The sequence below is a fragment of the Phascolarctos cinereus genome, unplaced genomic scaffold (assembly GCF_003287225.1).
Source record: "Phascolarctos cinereus isolate Bilbo 61053 unplaced genomic scaffold, phaCin_HiC Scaffold_5;HRSCAF=322, whole genome shotgun sequence".
Taxonomy (NCBI): Eukaryota; Metazoa; Chordata; class Mammalia; order Diprotodontia; family Phascolarctidae; genus Phascolarctos; species Phascolarctos cinereus.
Window position 1 is genome coordinate 324,947,890 of NW_027555958.1, and position 18,951 is coordinate 324,966,840.

At 45.8% G+C, this 18,951-nt stretch overlaps 1 protein-coding gene across 2 annotated transcripts in view; it reads left to right on the plus strand.

The window, feature by feature from the left end:
* BCAN (brevican) overlaps positions 1 to 10,002 on the plus strand; it is a 28,679-nt gene extending 18,677 nt beyond the window's left edge. For both annotated transcript variants that reach the window (XM_020991983.1, XM_078156178.1), the window contains 6 exons: positions 1,795 to 1,902; positions 3,222 to 3,380; positions 5,101 to 5,183; positions 5,568 to 5,712; positions 6,262 to 6,452; positions 7,058 to 10,002. In XM_020991983.1, the coding sequence (XP_020847642.1) occupies positions 1,795 to 1,902; positions 3,222 to 3,380; positions 5,101 to 5,183; positions 5,568 to 5,712; positions 6,262 to 6,452; positions 7,058 to 7,147 (776 nt within the window). In that variant the 3' untranslated portion in view covers positions 7,148 to 10,002. The remainder of the gene's footprint in view (positions 1 to 1,794; positions 1,903 to 3,221; positions 3,381 to 5,100; positions 5,184 to 5,567; positions 5,713 to 6,261; positions 6,453 to 7,057) is intronic.
* The last annotated feature ends 8,949 nt before the right edge of the window (positions 10,003 to 18,951 follow it).

The window sequence follows — 18,951 nt, forward strand, 5'->3', positions numbered from 1 at the left end:
GACCTGCATCTTGCTCAAGGTCACACAGCTAGAAGTGGCAAAGCTGGAACTTCAGTCCAGTTTTCCCGTTTGCAAAATGGGTTTAAGGATAATTATAATAACCTTCCTCATAGGGTTGTTGAGAAGTGCTTTGTAAACCTCTATTCATTCTAGAAAATGTGAACTAGATTAACCCTGATGTCATCAATATCACTTTTACTCAGCTTCCCTGCAGGCAGGCAGCCAGCCAGTGGGGACAAGGCTACCTGAGCACAGATCCCTGAACCACTGGACAGTAGGGATCACCTTTTGCCTAGCTCTATGACCAGGAACCACTTGCTCTACCTACTTTGCAACAACCTTGCCTTGGTTATCCTGTTCATCATCTTTGATTATTCCCTGGTTTCCCACACATCTTTTCTGAAAGAAGGTGCTTTGAGACCTTTCAAGAAAATAAGCTCCAGGTGGTACAGCGGATTGAGCACCCACTCTGAAGTCAGGAGGACCTGAGTCCAAATCCAGCCTCAGACCAAACACCTGACACTTACTAGCTGTGTGAACCTGGGCAAGTCACTTAACCCCAGTTGTCTAAAAAGAAAAAAAAAGAAAATAAGCTCTGTTGACTTGTGTTTTGATCATTCAGTCCTTCTCATCTCCTATTTATATCTTGGGAACCCTTTATTAGCAGATAAATGGCCTAGGATTTGGGGTGGGGGGAAGGCAAAGGGTGGGAAGGATCCAGAAGAAGGAAGAGGACTGGATTTTGCCCTTAAGAAGTCAACAGTTTGATGAGGAAGACAGTACCAACCCTCAGAAAGTTCCCAATCTCTGGGAAAAGACAGATTCTCTGTCCTCAGGAAGCTCCTACTTTGATGGGGAAAACGGAATCCTCTGCCACTTTACACCAGGTACAGAGATTGGAACAGATGGCCATGTCAGTAAGCATTCTAGATGTCACCTTGGGGGAGAGATAGCGCTGGATGGGGGATGGCAGTGATGGCTGGGAAGGCTTCTTGGGGGAAGGGAATATGGAATAGTGTTGGGAAGGAGGAGAACTAAAGGAAAAGGAAGGCGTACAGAATCTTGTATAACAGAAGACTGGGAGAAAGAGCTGTGATGTGGAATGAGGTCAAGGGCAGCTTCCTCTAGCAGGAGTGAAGAGTATGAAAAGGAGTCCTGGAGAACAAAGGGTCAAGGGTCCAGCAATATTAAGCAGGGAAGGGATGGAATGGACATAATATCTGAGAATTCCTGGGTTTGAATTCTTGATTCCAGTGGCCTCCAGAACAGGCTGATACTGTAAGCAGACAAAGGGGGAAGTCAGATTTCTCCTCTGAGGCTTTGACCGTTGTCGTTCTTCCTGCCTTCAGTCACCCAGCAATTACCACATTGAATCCCAGGCTCAGTGGGATTTGTGAACTTTAATACCTGGGAACCAAAAGAGGATGACCAGGGGAACCTGCAGGGCTTTCTAACTGGCCACTTCTAGAAAGTTAGATTGTGGGGAGGAGTACATGCCCCCTTCCTGTGGCTTCTATCCACTGCCTGGTCCTGGTCTCAGTGGGAATGGGAGGACAGACTTGGGGTCTGGGTTGGACCAATCCTATCCAAGCCTGGTACTGGTTCAGGGGTTGGGCATGAGGATCTAGGGGGTGGTGGGAGGAGGAGAAAGATGAGAGCTCTGGACAGGGAGGAGGTTTGGGTATGGCCAAGGCCGTATTCTGGGATGGAGCTTACCTGTATTTTGAGATCGCCTACAGATGCCTGAACTCTTAGACCACAATTTCCATGTCTCATGCCTCTGCCCCTTTGCAGGTGATTGTGTGCCCAGCCCCTGTCACAATGGGGGGACATGCTACGAGGAGGGTGATGGTGTCCACTGCTTATGTCTTCCCGGCTATGGGGGGAACTTGTGCGAGATTGGTGAGTGGAGACGGGAAGGGACAAAAGAGTCAACTCAACTATTAGGGGGTCTACTCAGGATGAGATCCACACCCCTTCCCCCAGCCTGTATTCTAAGTTTCTAGAAGGATAAGGGATAGAAGGATAAATCTTGAGAGCCCCAGGATCTAGAGTTTTTATTCCTACTGATCCAGACCTCAAATTCCCACAATATAAGAGCAGGGAGGCCTGTCTCATCTTGGAGGTTAGGGGAAGATAAGTCAAGGAACAAGGCTGGAAAGAGAAAGGATCTGAGAGCCTCAAAGTGTGTCCTTGTTCCCGCTTTCCTCTCTGGTACCCCGACCTCTATATTCACTAGTCCTTGGACTCTGTAACTCTGTCACTGCATCAATTCACATCACTTCAACAAACATCTGCACCCCTAACCTATGGGTGGGGACCCTGCACCCTCAAGGCCATATGTGGTCTTCTAAGTCCTCGGGTCCGGCCTTTTGACTTGAATCCAAGTTTTACAGAACAAATCCTTTTATTAAGGGGATTTGTTCTGTGAAGTTTGGATTCAGTCAAAGGGCTGAGCTTGAGGACCTAGAGGGCCACATGTGGCCTCAAGGCTGCAGGTTCCCTATCCCTGCCCTAACCCCTAGCACAGTGCTTAAGTAAGCACTTAATAAGTGCTGTTGTCTTGAATTATATTAAATTGGTTAATTGGCCATGTGCCCTATAGCCCTGGCAGCTAGGCACAGAGGATACAAAAATTAAAAACAAAATGCTCCCTGCTGTTGGGGAGCTTATGATGTATATATGCATAAATATAATACAAGGTACAGTGTGATGGATATCAATCAATAAACATTTATTGAAGCACCTACTATGTGCCAGGCACATTGCTAAGCACTAGGTATACAAAAAGAAGCAAAAGATAGTTCCTGGACTCAAGGAGCTTACAATCCAATTGGATTAAAAGATAAAGAGAAATCCAGAAAAAAAGTATTCTAGGAAAATTTTAGGAGGGAATTTCAATTGCTGTCAACTTGGAGGGGGGCAGGGTAGGGTAGGATCAGGGCCACCTGCTTTTCCCACTCCTCCTACCATGCCTTGGATAACTTGTTAAGCAGCCTCACCTACTTCTTTATCTCTCTCACCTTTCCTACTGAGAAAGGGAAGGAGCTTGAGTTTTGAGAATGCCTTTATACCTCCCAAGAAAATAAGGAAAGGTTTTGTGGAGGAGATGGTAGCTAAACTGAGCCTTCCTGGCCGGCAGCAATAACCCCCAGTAGAGGCAAGAGATGCTCTTCTACCCTCTTCCCTTCCATCTGACCTCACTCCCCTTTCTGCCTCAGGACTCCGATCCTGCAGTTCAGGCTGGGATGCCTTCCAGGGTTCTTGCTACAAGCATTTTTCAACTCGGAGGAGCTGGGAGGAGGCTGAAACTCAATGCAGGATTCATGGAGCCCACTTAGCCAGCATCAGCACACCTGAGGAGCAGAATTTCATCAACAGTAAGCTAGGCCCCTGTGGGCAGGGATGAGGGGGCCCTGGTGGACTTTGGGGAGCCACTGGGGTATTAACGCATTAAACAAACACACGTGTGCCCTGTGCTTTCCAAGGTGCTGAAAACAGAAATGTCCTTCCTGAAGCCCCAGTGACCGGGCTGGATCAGGAATGCTGTGCCCTTATATAAACTGAGCCTGGCCATAACATTGTACCAAAGCTCCAGGGGTCAGCCCTGGCTTGGAGCTATTGATCATGTTGAAATAAACCAAAATATACTTACTCCTGATGGCAAAAAATACTGACATTTATATAGTGTTTTCAGTGGGTTGCCTGTGAACACACAACCAGTAAGTATATGAATTGTGATTTGCACCTAACATTCTCCTGTCTTACATTGTGATAGTGAAAATATACCACTATTGGCATATAGAAGTAACATCCATACTGATACAGTGAAAAGTGCTCAGAATTTAATCATGGGACCTGGTTTCATTTCTAGCTCTGCTACTTTGAACCTGATTGCCCTGCATCCATATTTTGAATAATTGACCATGGTTTTCTGGTTACCACATTGAATCACTCCCAGGTGGTCTGCCAGTTCCTCTCCTCCCCCACTCTCTTCCCCCCCCCAGTGAATCAGGAACTCTATATTTTCTATCATTCCTGCATATTTGTACTTCTTCCCCTTCCCCCTGTTTTCTGGTTGTCAGAGCTTGCTCCCCGGTCTCTAAGCCTTGTTCCCTCTAATGCCACATTTTAGAAGAAGAGAAAAAGTCCAAATCCAGGATACCTATGATATTTTCATGTTCCTCATGCCTCATCCCTCACTATAAATATATTCCCTTCTCTTTCCTCTTGGGGAACAGGCTACCAGGATGAGAAATTAGGTGTTTTGAGTTACAATTTGATGGTGCATACAATGAATTTTGAGTCAGAGGACCTAGTTCAAACCCTAATTCTGCTATTATACCAGTGCAACTGAGGTTTGCCTCTTTAATGCCTTCTATCCTCTAAATCTATTATTATATGAACAGCTTTCCTATGGCTTAGAAGATATACAAAAAAGGAAAGTGATACTACATCTGCTAAGCCATAGAAAAGCAGCTCATAAGATAATAGATTTTTGAGCTGGGAAAGGGACTTTAGAGATTGAACCCCAGAGTTTATTGGCTGTAGCTCTTCTGGCTTCTCCTGCCATCTAGTCTTCCTTGTCTCACTCTTATATTCCAGTTTGTCCTGCAGAACTCTTGGCTTTGTTGAAAAGTTTCCTTCTTTTTCTAGGGTCAAATCCCCACCTCCTTTTCTTTCATACTCTGAACAGGGTTTTTTGTTTGTTTGTTTGCTTGTTTGGTGACTTCCCCAGGGTCACACAGCTAGTCAGTGTTATGTGTCTGAGGCCAGATTTGAACATAAATCCTCCTGACTCCAAGGCTGTAGTTCTATCCACTGCGCTACCTAGCTGCCTCCTCCGAACAGTTTTATAACCTCATTTCTGCATCCCTGATTGCCAGACTTCAAGCACTATCATTTCCCCATTTACCTTTAGCTGGGTCCCACTCTCATATAGGGAAGAATGGGAAGAGGGGTAGTAGGAAGGATCAGAAGGAACTTCGCCTAGTGGTAAATGTAGTGTGCTGTTCTAACGGAGAAATGGTGCCCTCTGCTGGTCTGTAGAAGCACTGCAGGCTTCATTCTTAAAATCTCTGTTATCTGTCTCTTCTCTAGATCAATACAGAGAATACCAATGGATTGGGCTGAACGACAGAACCATTGAGGGAGATTTCCTGTGGTCAGATGGAGTTCCCTTGGTGAGAGGAGAACCAAGTCTTCACATACACATATTGGTTTCTTTCCAGCCTTTTCTTCCCTTAATGTCTCCTTCAAGCCCCTACCCTTCTCCTTTGTACCCCAGTCCCTAGATTTCTCCTTCCATGCCCCAAAGCTCCTGTCCCTCTTTCCTAGTGTCTTCCCAGGCATCACCTTCTCCCCTAGTGCCCCTAAGCCCCTGTTCTTTTCTCTTAATATCTCCCCAGCTCCTCTCACTACCATGTCCCCCAGCTCCTGCCCTCTCCCAAGGCTTCCAAATCCTTGCCCTTATTCGTAAATGTCCCCCAGCTTCCGTCCCTCTCCCCTCAGCTCTTAGCTTCCTTCAGTGTCCCACGGATGTCCTCCTTCTTTCTTCTCTTCCTTAGCTTTATGAGAACTGGAACCCAGGGCAGCCAGACAGCTACTTCCTATCTGGAGAAAACTGTGTGGTCATGGTCTGGCATGACCAGGGACAGTGGAGTGATGTTCCCTGCAACTACCACCTGTCCTATACCTGCAAGATGGGGCTGGGTGAGGAAAGACCAGAGGGAGTGGAATGGGGAGAGAGGGATGAGGGCTGAGAAGAGAGGCACTAGAAACCGTGGGGAAGAGGGTCAAGGGGCTAGGGGGCACTAGAGGAGAGGGGCAGGGAGCTGGGGACACAGGGGGATAGAAGTAGGGGGCTGAAAGACGCTGAGGGAGAGGTGAAGAGGGATGGGACCAGCTGGAGAGGGGTAGGGGCTTGGGCATACTAGGGTGAGGAGCTAGAACTGGGGATAGCAGAATGATTGATTGCCAACCAAATAAGTATAAATAAATATCATGGTGATTAGAGATGCTGTACTAACCTTGTGGTTGGGGCACTGATTGTACTGAGCTAGCAACCTGACCCAGGAAGGGAAAAGAGGGACAGCTAGTTATCAATCAGTGTGATTTGGGCTCCCCTTGGAGCCCCTTGGTATGTGTCTGGGTGGTGTTCCCAGTTGTCCCATGTTGTCCCTGTTGCAGCTGTGGGAGCTACCACTGGTCCCAGCCAGGACTCACCCTCCCTGACTGCCTCTCACAATCTCCTCCTCCTAGTGTCCTGCGGACCACCCCCAGAGCTGCCCTTGGCTCTGGTCTTTGGCCGGCCAAGGTCCCGCTATGAAGTAGATGATGTGCTTCGCTATCACTGCCAGGAAGGGCTGGCCCAGCGCAACTCTCCCCTGATCCGGTGCCTTGAGGATGGCCAGTGGGAGCCCCCTCAGATTTCCTGCGTGCCTAAACGTCCTGTGAGTACTTGAGATAAGAGGGGTTTGGGAGGAAGTAGAATATCTAGCTGGGCCAGAACAGCCAAGAAGGAGTTACGTAGGGGCAGCTAGGTGGCGCAGTGGATAGAGCACCGGCCCTGGAGTCAGGAGGATCTGAGTTCAAATGTGGTCTCAGACACATAACACTCACTAGCTGTGTGACTCTGGGCAAGTCACTTGACCCCAATTGCCTCACAAAAAAAAAGGAGTTATGTACAGGGGCCAGAGGTCAGGGGTTGTAGGTTGTCAGACACCTCACCACGAGAGGATCAACTGGGGCTAGTTAGCTTGGATAAGAGGAGACTGATGGAGGATGTGATAGTTATTTCCAAGTAGGTGAAGAGCTGTTGCAGAACAATAATGATAGCAGTGACAAGAGCTGCTGCCCCATGAGGTGATGGATTCCTCATTACTTAAGGCCTTGTATGGCCACTTGTCATGTGGTAGAAGAGATTCCTGGGCAAGCCATGCAACAATAAACCTTCCAGCTCTAAGGATCTGGGTATCTCTGAGCTTCAGAGTCAGGCCAAGGGTGGGGAGGAAGGTTGGGGGAAAGATCGCAGCAAAAATGTGTGTCTCCCCCTCAGGCTCGAGCCCAGCTCCAGAGGACAGCCCCGAAGGAGCGACAGGCAGCTAGGAGGGCCGGAGGCTGCTGGGCAATTGGTGGACACTGCTGACCCCTGGACCAGGCCCCCCCACCCCCCACCCCGACACCCAGGCCCCACCTCCTCTCTTCCTCCCTCCCTTTCTCCTGTCGGGGCAGGGCCTCGAACATGTGGTTCAGGGCAGGGACCCCTAATCTCATTGACTGACTCCCCCCCAGCCCCAACTCAACATCTCCACCCTGATAGGCAGCTCCTTGGTTGGTGCTTTTCTTAATGTTCCCCCTTGGGGTCACAGGATGTGACGTTGTAACCGGGATGGCCTTAGTGACATTAGGAATAGGGACCAGCAAGATCTGACCAGAAGTCCTGGGGGACCAGAAGTAACCTCATTGCCCCTGTCGGGCTGCTTAGGGAAAGGTACCAGTCTGGGGTCTTCCCGCTGCAAGGCTACTGGGACCTCCCTACTCCTGCTGGGGCTTCGCTTCCCTAGTTACAGCTGTCAGTCTCCAAGTGCCTCAGTCAACTCCCCTCCCCAGCCCTTACGCTTAAAGGACAAGACTCAGCTTTGTATGAAGTGGGATCCGTGGGGTTGGGTGGGTTCCTGGCCTGGGGGGTATTGGTCTAAGTGCCCTCAAGAGGAAAACAGGCAATAAAACTATTTGACATTGAGATTGATATCAGGGCACGTGTTTGGGGGTGAGGATGAAAGGCAAAAGAGAATTTCTAATAATAGACCAATAATAATAATAGCCAGCCTTAATATAGTGCTTTAAAGTTTGCTTTACATATTTTACCTTATTAGAGCCTCACAACAGCCCTGAGAGGTAGGTGCCATTATTATTCCCATTCTACAGATGAGGAAATTAGCCACAGAGAGGTTTAGTGACTTGTGTCTGAGTCAAGACTTGAACTCAGGTCTTCCTGACTCCCAGTCTCACAGTGTGCCCACCCTGACACCTAGCTGTTGCCACTCAGGGAAAAATTGACTTTTGTTTTTAAAGTGGCAGAGGAGTATCTGGGGATCGAGTAGACCCCAGGTTGTCAAGGAGTGACAAAGGCCCAGCCTGGTGGTGGCTGTTGTAGAATAAGAGTAATTAATGAGGACCTCGGTTCCAGACTGGCTCCCACGCATGGACGCATGCATACTGCCCAGTTTGAGAGAAATAAACATGGATACACCCTAAAAAAAAAGAGTAATTAACTAATGATGATGATAATGATAATACTTTCATGGATTCTTTATCTCATTGAAGTGGGTACTTTCTTTACTGGTGCAAATCACTTCTCATCTAATTCTTATCCCAGGCGATTCTTATCCATATCATCCCATAAATTCTTCATAGAATATCTACCCTACATGCCGGTAGCCTTCCTCTAGGCCTTGGAGCATTCTGTGGGTACCAGGACAGCATCTGAACTATCTATCCCTTGCCCTGGATACCTCACCCTTGATAACTTCCTTTAAAATCATAATTGGTAGCATGATGTGACCTGTTTATATCCATCATAAGTCTCTATTGCCCTTTCCATCACCCACCATTCTGATTCTTTAGAGATGATACTGTTCTATGGTTCATAGCTCAAGAGAAGAGAGAATATCAGTGCAGAGAAAAATGGGTTTTTGAGTCAGAGAACAGCTTGAAATCATTACAAACGCATCATGATTTTCCAAACTGTAATGGAATTTCCCATTCCATTCTCCTCTTCGCCCTTAATTCTGGGCCCAGGCCATTGTCCGTCTGCAGTACCTATCCACCAAAATATAGGTATCATTGGATTAACTCAATAGGTCACCTATCCAGTTTCATACCATGATCTGGGCATTCTTCATCTATTTGGTTTTGTCTCCTGTAATCATTAGACCAATCTATTTGGTGTAACTGTGGATCCAGACATGGCACAATCAGCATAATGTCATCCTCAAACCAGAAGCATCTGAGAGACCTCACCATCTATAGGGAATCCCTTTTTCATTTGGACTATGTTCTAGACATCCTCCAGTACAATGTCCAAAACTTTCAGTGAGCATACATCTCCCTGTTGTATACCTTAGTCCATATTAAGGATGAGAAGATTGTTGGACAAAGTTCTCTGTGTTATTGCCTCTATCAAGGTAATCTTGGATGACCTTGATGTATGATGAATAAGACCACATTTTGCTCCGTTGGGTCTAATAATTTTTTGTAATCAACAATGGATGTATCAGATTTTGTAGTCTCTGCGCCTCTTAGTCAATCGTATGACTGTGAAGATGTGGTCTTTGTTAGAAAATCATTTGCAAAAGCCTATCAGTTTCTTTCTCATATTCTCATCAATGACATCCTTAATGACATATGTAAACCATTCTCACAGACATTTTGAAGAGATAATAAAAGTAGGCTTATGGGTTGGTATTGCTGACGTCTTTTTAGCAAACTTAAAAAAAATACCATTCATTATCTTTTCCACTCTTTTACTATGTTTCCAAGTTTATCTTCCTAAATATCATTTCTACCTTTTTATCTAGTACTTCACTTGCTAAGGTGTTAGACTCCAGATGTGCTAGCTAGTTCCATTATCATTGCTGGTGAAAATAGATGGTGGCAAATCTGTTTCATTTTACACCTATTTGTTGTAAATCTTTATATTTATAAATGCTGTTTTGGCCTAAATGAATCTTACAACTAGTTCATTGAAGCTTCATTTTCCCCAAGTACTATTTTTGTTTTTTTTTTTTTACTGTTTTCTAAGTCATCACTGTTCACAATTCTTCTGCCATCATTCTCTGATACATTTTGCAAATAATTCTAACTTACTCTAAATCTGTGTTGCCTCCATGTCTCTCTGCATAGCAAGGAGATGGTGTTTGTTGGCTAAGGCGGCTTCTGGGTTGTTTTAATCTCATGTGGGCACATGTTTTACACTGATTAAATCTCCCTAAGAAATGGCGATAGACTCAATGTCTTTATTTTCGTCTATCTTCCATTTTTCAGAACTTCTTCAAAAAGAAGAATAGGTTGGCATGCAGTGTCTTTACCCTTTTGATTGTTAACTTTGCTCTAATTAGTTGGTGATCTGAATAATACAAACAGAAAGCTGATTTTGAAATGACCCTGTCATGTCAATATTTTATTTTCTTCCCTTATGTCTCTGCTTTTGCATTGAAATCGAATTTACTTATCTCTTAAGTCTGTTGGAGAAGCAGATAACATCCTCTGCAATAATCATCATATGGTCTTTCTGTAATTGTTTATTGTGCCCATTTCCAAATGAGGGGACTGAGTATCTCATGAAATGATATTTTCATTTGAGTACAAGATGAAAAAATTCTACTAATTCCATCATTGACCTCTGTGAAAGAATTGGTGGACTGTGCTTCCGTTCAGCCTCAACTCCGTTATAAATACACCTTCTGGTCTAATCTATAGTGGCAATATCAATAGCGATGTCATTTCCCCAGCAATTTATCAAGTCATTGGGCAGATCTCTCCCTTAGCGGTATTATTGTTCAGGTGTATCTGATTCTTCATGATGCCATTTGGGGTTTTCTTGGCAGAGATATTGGAATGGTTTGCCATTTCCTTCTCCAGCTCATTTTACAGATAAGGAAACTGAGGCAATCAGGGTTAAGTGACTTGCTCAGAGTCACACAGCTAATAAGTGTCTGAAGCCAGATTTGAACTCTGGTCTTCCTGACTCCAGTCCTAGGCACTCTATTCACTGAAACACCTAGCTGCCATACTAGTACTAGTAGTAGTACTACTACCTTGCAGTCGTATAAGGTTTTATGGTTTTTACTACTACTACTATTGCTACTACTACTACTACTACTACCACTACTACCACTACTACCACTACTACTACTACTGCTACTACTAATACAATTATTGCTGCTGTTGCTACTACTACTACTACTACTACTACTACTACTACTACTACTACTTTACAGTTGTATAAGGTTTTATGGTTTTTACTACTACTACTACTACTACTACTACTACTACTATTGCTACTACTACTACTACTACTACCACTACTACCACTACTACTACTACTGCTACTACTACTACAATTATTGCTGCTGCTGCTGCTGCTGCTACTACTACTACTACTACTACTACTACTACTACTACTACTACTACTACTACTTTGCAGTCATATAAGTCTTTATGGTAAAATCTCCATTATCTAGTTTGATCTTCACAGTAACACTATGAGATGGATAGCTCAAATGTTATTGTCCCCATTTTACAGATGGGGAAACTGAACTCTAGAAACGTGAAATAACTTGCTCAGTGTCTGTATAGCCAGGAAGTAGCAGAAACAGTATTTAAACCTTGGTTTCCTGTTTCCAACTCGTGTACTTCTTTCTACTATATTGTAGATAGGATTGGGTGGAGGAATGGGAAAGAATCCTGAAGGCCTAAATCACCTCCCCTGGGCTCCAACTCAAGGGAATCGTGAGAAGCTAGGGTAGTTGAAAGGGAAGAGGGGTTGGACCCTGAGGAATGGAAAAGAAACGTTTGAAGGGATTGTGTCTCTTAGCTCTCAGCCCCAGGAAAGGGATTGGTCCTGCAGCAGGAAGGATGGAAGTTAGCTACAATGAGAACTTCTGCCGTCAGGGACGGCAGCAAATCAAGAATGAGACTGGTCTTAAGAGACAAATATTCACCTGCACCCCCTCTGTGTGTGGGCTTTGGGATGAGTTGTCCTGAACGGAGGCAGGGGCAAGGATGGGATTGATCCCAGAAGTCAGGGACCTGTTCTGGACATGGACAGGCTGTGTACTTCAGGGTGGTCAACAGAGGGCGCTATGGGCCCGGATAAATTCTGACTAGATGTATTTTCTCTAGGCTAGGGTCAGTTTCAAGCCCTTTAGCTGAAGAGTAGGAGGCTTTGGCCAGTGGAAGGGGAGGATGTGGGGGGCAGGGGGGGGTAGAGGGCTATGTGAGCCAACACTTCCTGTCCGGCATGAAGTGACTAAAGGGCTGTGATTCAGCGAAGTCTAAACTGATGAGGTCATCCCAAGATCCGGAGTGAGAGTGATTGTAGAGTTTATGACTCCAAGTTGCATCTCACTTACATTAGATATGCAGATAAATACAGATCTACAACACACACAAACAGCACACATAAGGAAAACACACACATAGTATATTATATTTATAATATATATGCACATGTATATATGTACATGTTGTTGTTTAGTTGTTTCAGTCTTGTCTGACTCTTTGTGACTCCATTTGGGGTTTTTTTTGGCAAAGATACTGGAGTGGTTTGCCATTTCTTTCTCCAGTGTGTCCCCATTTTGCAGATGAGAAATTGAAGCAAATAGAAGTTAAATGACTTGACCAGGGTCACACAGCTAGTAAGTGTGTGAGGTCACCTTTGAACTCAAGATCTTTCTGGTTCCAAGACCGATGTTCTATCCACTGCACCGCCTTGCTGCCCCTAATACCCACACTATTATACATGTATACATCATTCCTTTTGCCACAAAAGTGGTCATCCCTGGAAAGTGAGACCAAAATAGAGGTGAAGACAGACAAAGAGGTACAGATATGGAAAGAGGCAGAGACATATGGAAAATGAGACTTAGAAAGAGATAGGCGGAAGTAAAGCTAATCAGGCTGAGAAACTGAGAGGCAGTGACAGATGATAGGATGGAAGGGGGGGCAGGAACAACTGGGTGAGCCAGGGGCAGGGTAATATCTGCCTTCTTCCCTCAGCTCTGAAACTGGCTACAAAGAGGGATAGAGGTTGGTGGGGGATTGAGCTAGCAGGGCCCCTAATCTCCAGTGTTTGATCCATGCATGTGCGGGCACAGAGAGAGAGAGAGAGAGAGAGAGAGAGAGAGAGAGAGAGAGAGAGAGAGATGGAGGGAGGGAAAGAAACCAAATCTCAGTCAGCTGGGTCTCTGGAGATGCTGACCCTGGAATCTCAGCTGTTCCCTCACCAGCCTTCACATTCCTCCCACATTTGCCCACCGAAACTCAGGAATCTCTCTGGGTCTCTCTCCTCTTCCCTCTCCAGCAGTCATGGAGACTCCAGCCCCTCTTTACCCAGCAGAGCCCATAAAGTCCATATCTCCTAAGACCACAAGGAGGGGGAAGATCTTGGCACAATGGACGCCAAGTTGATCCTGCTTTAACAGGACTCAGGAGGTGCCTGTTCTGTCACCTCTCAGAGAGCCTTTCACTCAGAGATTCTTAACCTGGGGTCTGTGAACTTGACTTTTAAAATATTTTGATAATTCGATTTCACCATGATTAGTTTCCTTTGAAATACTATGTATTTTATTTTATTCTGAGAAGCAGGTCATGGGCTTTGCCAGTCTGCCAAAGGGGTCTATGACTATGAGGAAACACCAAGAGCTTCTGGGGTCCAGAGAAAAGAAAGTTGAGGTGGAGTTATGGGGAGTCATCCAGGGCTCTGAAGGCAGGGGAGGGGTTTGAGAGCCCTCTGAGCTCCTCATTCTCCTAAGACATCTTAGCTGGCCGGCAGAAATGACTTCCCAAGAATTAACATCCTGCAGATTTGGGAACTTGAGGTAAAAGGGGGAGAAGGAAGAAAGCACAGGGGTCAGGAAGAATTTGGATAAGCTGATTGTAACCCTATTCCTACCCAGGTTAACTTAGCACACTGCATCTAATAGGTGTTCATTAAATATTTATTGACTGACTGATCAGGTCTCTGAAGGGCAAAGATTTCGGTTCAACCCTGGGGAAGGGGGACTGGCCACCTGCAGGGGGGTGCGGAGTGGATAAGTAGTCCTTGGGTATGATTGGGAAATCGGGAGCTTCCTCTAGGCTTTGTCTGGGTTTCCTAGGGAAGCAGGGAGCTTGGCCTGGATGGTGACTCAGTTCCATGCATAGAAACCTGATCTCTGTTACAAACTGCCCCAAACTCCTATCGTAGAGGACAGATGGGGCATTAACCCTTTATTGGCTGTAACAGCAGTATAGATGCTGGGATATAGCACAGAGAAACTGGGGAATAGGGACCAGAGAAGGTGGCCATGTAGTAGCAATTGTGTCTCAGGCTTTGGAATGGGGTTTTTTCCTTTCTCTTTCTTTCTTTTTTAGGCAATCTGGATTAAGTGACTTGCCCAGGGTCACACAGCTAGCAAGTGTCTGAGGCCGGATTTGAACTCAGGTCTTCCTGACTCCCAAGCTGGTGCTCTATCCACTGTGCCACCTAGTTGTCCCAGATGGGGTTCTTATAGAATCTTAGAGGTAGAAGACATCTTAAGAAGATTTAAGAAGTCATCTAATCCAATCCCTCCCTCCCTCTAAATTTCTAAATACCAGGCTACTCTGCAAAGACTTCCATATTGAACAGCCCAGAAGTATTTCTAACTCCTGCTAGACATGAAGCACCAGGATTTCAGGAGAATTCCAACTGCTGGTGATCCAAAGGGCAATGGGGAGAGGCATGGCAGAGGTCAAGTTACCAACAACGACTGGCATGACAGAAGTGCCATAAAAGGCATCATCAAATACATAGAGACTAGGTGGATAAAGCACCGGACCTGGAGTCAGGAAGAACTGAGTTCAAATCCTGATTCAGATACTGACTAGCTGGTATGACCCTGAGCGAGTCATTTAACCTGTCTTACTCAGTTTCCTCATCTGTAAAATGGGATAATAATAGCACCTACTCACCAGGATTGTTGTAAAAATCAAATGAGATAGTATTTATAAAGTGCTTTGTAAACCTAAAGCTCCATATAGTTGTTAGTTATTATTAGTAGTCTATCTGCTTAAAAAAGGAGGTGGGTGTGTATTTATTGAGATTGAGACATGACAGAGTGACCTCCCAATGGTTATAATGTTAATTTGGAAATATTTGAAAACTTTATTATTCTTTATGGATTATAAATTCTATGGAGAATTAATGGATATGAATAAGAATCTAACTATGTGAGAAGGATAGAAAGGGTTATGATCTGGATGAGTACAGGGGACCATGATGGGATCACAGATCCAGTCTGGGCCAAGTATAATAACTACAGATTGGCCATCATCATCCCCTATTCCCTGAGAGAGGTCCCCCAAACTCCATAGGATCTAGAGTTGAGAAGAACGTTGGAGATCCAGCCCCTCATTTTACAAATGAAATTGAGGCTAAGAAAAGGTAAGGGACTTGGTCAGAGTTACATAGCTAAGGAGCAGAAAGTAGGACTCAGGCCCAAGGTTTCTGACTCCATCCAATGCCCTTTATTTATTTGTTTGGTTTTGAAGTAATTGGGGTAAGTGACACAGCTAGTAAGTGTGTGAGGCTGGATTTGAACTCAGGTTTCTCCTGACTCCAGAGCTGGTGCTCTATCCCAGCTGCCTCCATCCAGTGTTCTTTTACCTACCCCTTGCTACATCTCAAGAGGGGAGAAGAGGAGAAGAGACTTTATATGCAGGCAAGGCAGAATGAGAGGGGCCCACACTGAACCAGAAGGTATGGAGATTAGAGAAGGCTAAAGACTTATATCCTGATCAGAGGACTACCCCTGGTGCAGAGTGAGATCAGAAACCCTTGAGGAGCTCTAAGTCAGAGACAGATAGATATCTTTACTACTGTGAACTCAACAGCTCGCGATTAAATCTAGCGTTTATTCTCGGGCAGTATATTCATGGACATCAGCTGTTTGGGGTGGTGATGGGGATATGGCATAGAGATGGACGACTGACTATCTGGGGCTGCCTGTCATCTGACCTTGGGCAGGGCTGAAGGACGAATTGCTGATGTTGCTGGGTCTCCCCAAGGCCACCCCTGTGTCTGGCCCTGCATCTATTTCTGTGTCTGCTCTGTCACAATCTTTCTGTACAGTAGTGAGTATTCTCCAAATAGGAGTGATTGATCACTTTTTCTCACACGGGAGAATAGGGTTTGTTGCAGTTGCCTAACAGGAAGGCAAGTATATTTGGTGATACATCAGGGTGTAGTGCAGGAGCTCTTAAACCTTTCAGTATCTCTTTGGGAGTATGGTGAAGCTTATGAACCCCCACTGGGTTACAAAGGAGACCAATTATATTGAAATACAGTTATCAAAGCATTTTTTTTAAAGCCAGATCATGGATGCTAGGTTTAGGATCCCCCATGTAGTGGAAAGAGAAATAGAGTTGGAGGCCAAAGAATTGGGTTCAAATCCTTACTCTTCTGTTTCCTAGCTGTGTGACCTTGGGTAAGTCATCATACTTCCCTACGCATGTTTTATCATCTCTAAAGTGGTGATAATATTTGTACTACCTATTTCAACATGGTTGTGAGAAAAGCACTTAGTAAATGTTTTAAGGTTGTGTATAAATATGGGTTTTTATTTCTCTTTTCATGAGGTCTGGAAGACAGAGGAGGGAAACAGGAGACAAGATGAAAGCCTCTGAGAGATGGAGAGGCAGATCAGGGGATCTGAAACTGGGAGATCAGTTTGGCAGGAAGGGGGTGCCCAGGGAGATGGAGGCTTCGGGAGATGCTGTACCACCCACCCTCTCCCTAATTTGGCCCAGTGGCTATGACCCTCCCCACTTCCCACCCCTTATCTCCTGCTCTTTGTACATGGAGGAGTGAATTTGCCTCTCCCCCTCACTGGAGCCTTTGTCTGATATGCTGAGATGCCTATGGGTCTGCCCCCAGTAGAGGAGAGAATGGGCCCCTTTGTCTGGCCCCCAGCAGTGTGACACAGCCCTATAGGTCACCACCACCCTCCCAAAGACTTCCAAAAATGCTCAGCCTCTCAGAGCCCATGGGGGTGGAGAGGGCTCCCCAGTGTAGGACCCAGGCACACGCTAACTCTTCAGTCCTCATTCAAGAAAATATTCGTTCCATGGGTGGAGAGTCATTTCTGGGGTCTAACCTTCATACTGCTGGCTACAGCGGCAGCTGGTCTCCTAAGGGCATTGCCAGAGGGGTAGGTGAGAGTAAGGACTGAGTTCAAGTGGGGAGAGGGTACTGAAAAGGGGAAGTGGAGGGGAGAGAGGGAGAGGTGTAAAGAAACGTTTCATGGGAACTTGCCTATAGGTAAAAAATGTTGGGCTGAATTGAGAAAGGAAAAGAATCATAGCCTGTCAGAACTAGAAAGAACCTTATCCTTGTTCTTCAAACCCTTCATTTGACAGATCAGGAAACTGAGGCTCAGAGAGAGCAAATAACTTTCCCAAGGTAACACAGCAAATTCGTGCTGGAGTTGAAACTTGAACCCAGACTTTCTGATTCTAAATCTGGCACACTTTCCCTTTCTCCACTCAGCCTCTTGAAAATGAAGAGGGAGGATCTAGGCTACAGGAGAGAGAAAGACAGAAGAGGGAAAGAGAAAGAGAGGGGCATGGAGGAAAGCATGAGAAAGATAAAGAGAAAAGACCACAAATGAGTAGGGAGGAGATGTCTATTGTAGCTCTTTAAAAGTTCACCATTTCATGATTCTTTGAAAATGGAAGCTATCTGGAAGAGAAGGAGGAGGAGGAAGAGGAACGAGGTGAGCAGAAGAGCAGTAGGAAGGAGAAAGAGAAGGCTGTGCTCCGGGGCTTTAAACAAAGCCTGGTCCTCCACTTCCTAAAGCCCTCCCCTCTAATTCCTCCCAACACCCCCATACACAGGACTAGGGGCAGGAGGTCAAACTGGACACCAGGTTCAAGGAGCCCTGGGGCTTAGGGTAACCTATATTAAAAAACCCCTAACAAAATCCTCCCCCGGGCACCTCCCAAGGAGCCCCCTCTGTAACCACAGAGCCCTGGAATGTGAAGTGTGGTGACACAGAGAGAGATGCTGGGGCAGGTGGGAGGGGAGGGGGGTTCCTCGAGAGAGGCCTGGCTGGCATTTGTCTGGGTTTATTTCTGGAGCCAAGGCTGAGTCATAGGAAAGGAGGATGGGCCCAGCTGGGGAATGGAGGAGGGGGCTGGAACCTCCTGAGGGAAGACTGAGGTGAGAAGAGACAGGATCTGGAATGAAGAGGTTCTGAAGGAGGATCATGAGGAGGCAGGAAGCATGGGATTCATCTTGGCCTCGCAGCAGAAGAGATCAAGTCTCTGTGACAGGGCAAAGAAAGCAGCAAATTGGGAGCCCAGAAATCCGGGTACTCGTGAGGACCCCACCCTAATAACTGTGTGACTTTGGTCGAGTCACTTGCCTCCTTCTGTCAGACTAGGTTGATAAACCTCAAGGGTACTTTCTAAGAGGCTCTAACATTCTATACTTCTCTGAGATCAGCTTACAAGAGGGACTTCCCTTGGGAAGCTCATTAGAATGAGGGAGAGAGGCGGGGCCCTTGTCTTCTCAAACTGAGATCATTATAGGATGGAAGCAAAGAGGGCTGCTTAGTTTGAGGAGTTCTCAGTTTGGCTGAGAGAGAGCACAATTTATTCCTGGCTTCTTTTTGCCACAAATTCCAGTAGTTTCCTTCCTAAGGTCACCCTGTCCTTTCCCCAGCCAACTTTGGGGACTTCATCCTTTTGGGAGCAAAGGATTTAGGGCTAACAGGGGCTTCAGAGGTCATTAAGTCCAACCCCCTCATTTTACAGAGGAAGAAACTGAAGCTTGGAGAGGGTGAGCGATTTACACAGGGTCACACAGCTAACATGTGTCTGAGGTGGGATTTGAACCCAGGCCTTCTTGACTCCAAGTCCAGTGCCCTATCCTCTACACCACACTACCTAAGAGGCAGCTAAGTTACATGATGAATAAGGGTGGACCTGGAGTCAGGAAGACCTGTTAAAATCCAGCCTCAGACACTTACTGACTGTGTGGCTCAGAGCAAGTCACCTAATCCTTTTTGACTTGTTTTCTCAACTGTAAAATGGAGATAATAATAACAGCTACCTCCCAGGGCTGTGGTGAGGATCAAATGAGATCAAATCATATTTATAAAGTATATAGCACAGTGCCTGGCACATAGTAGGTGCTTAATAAAT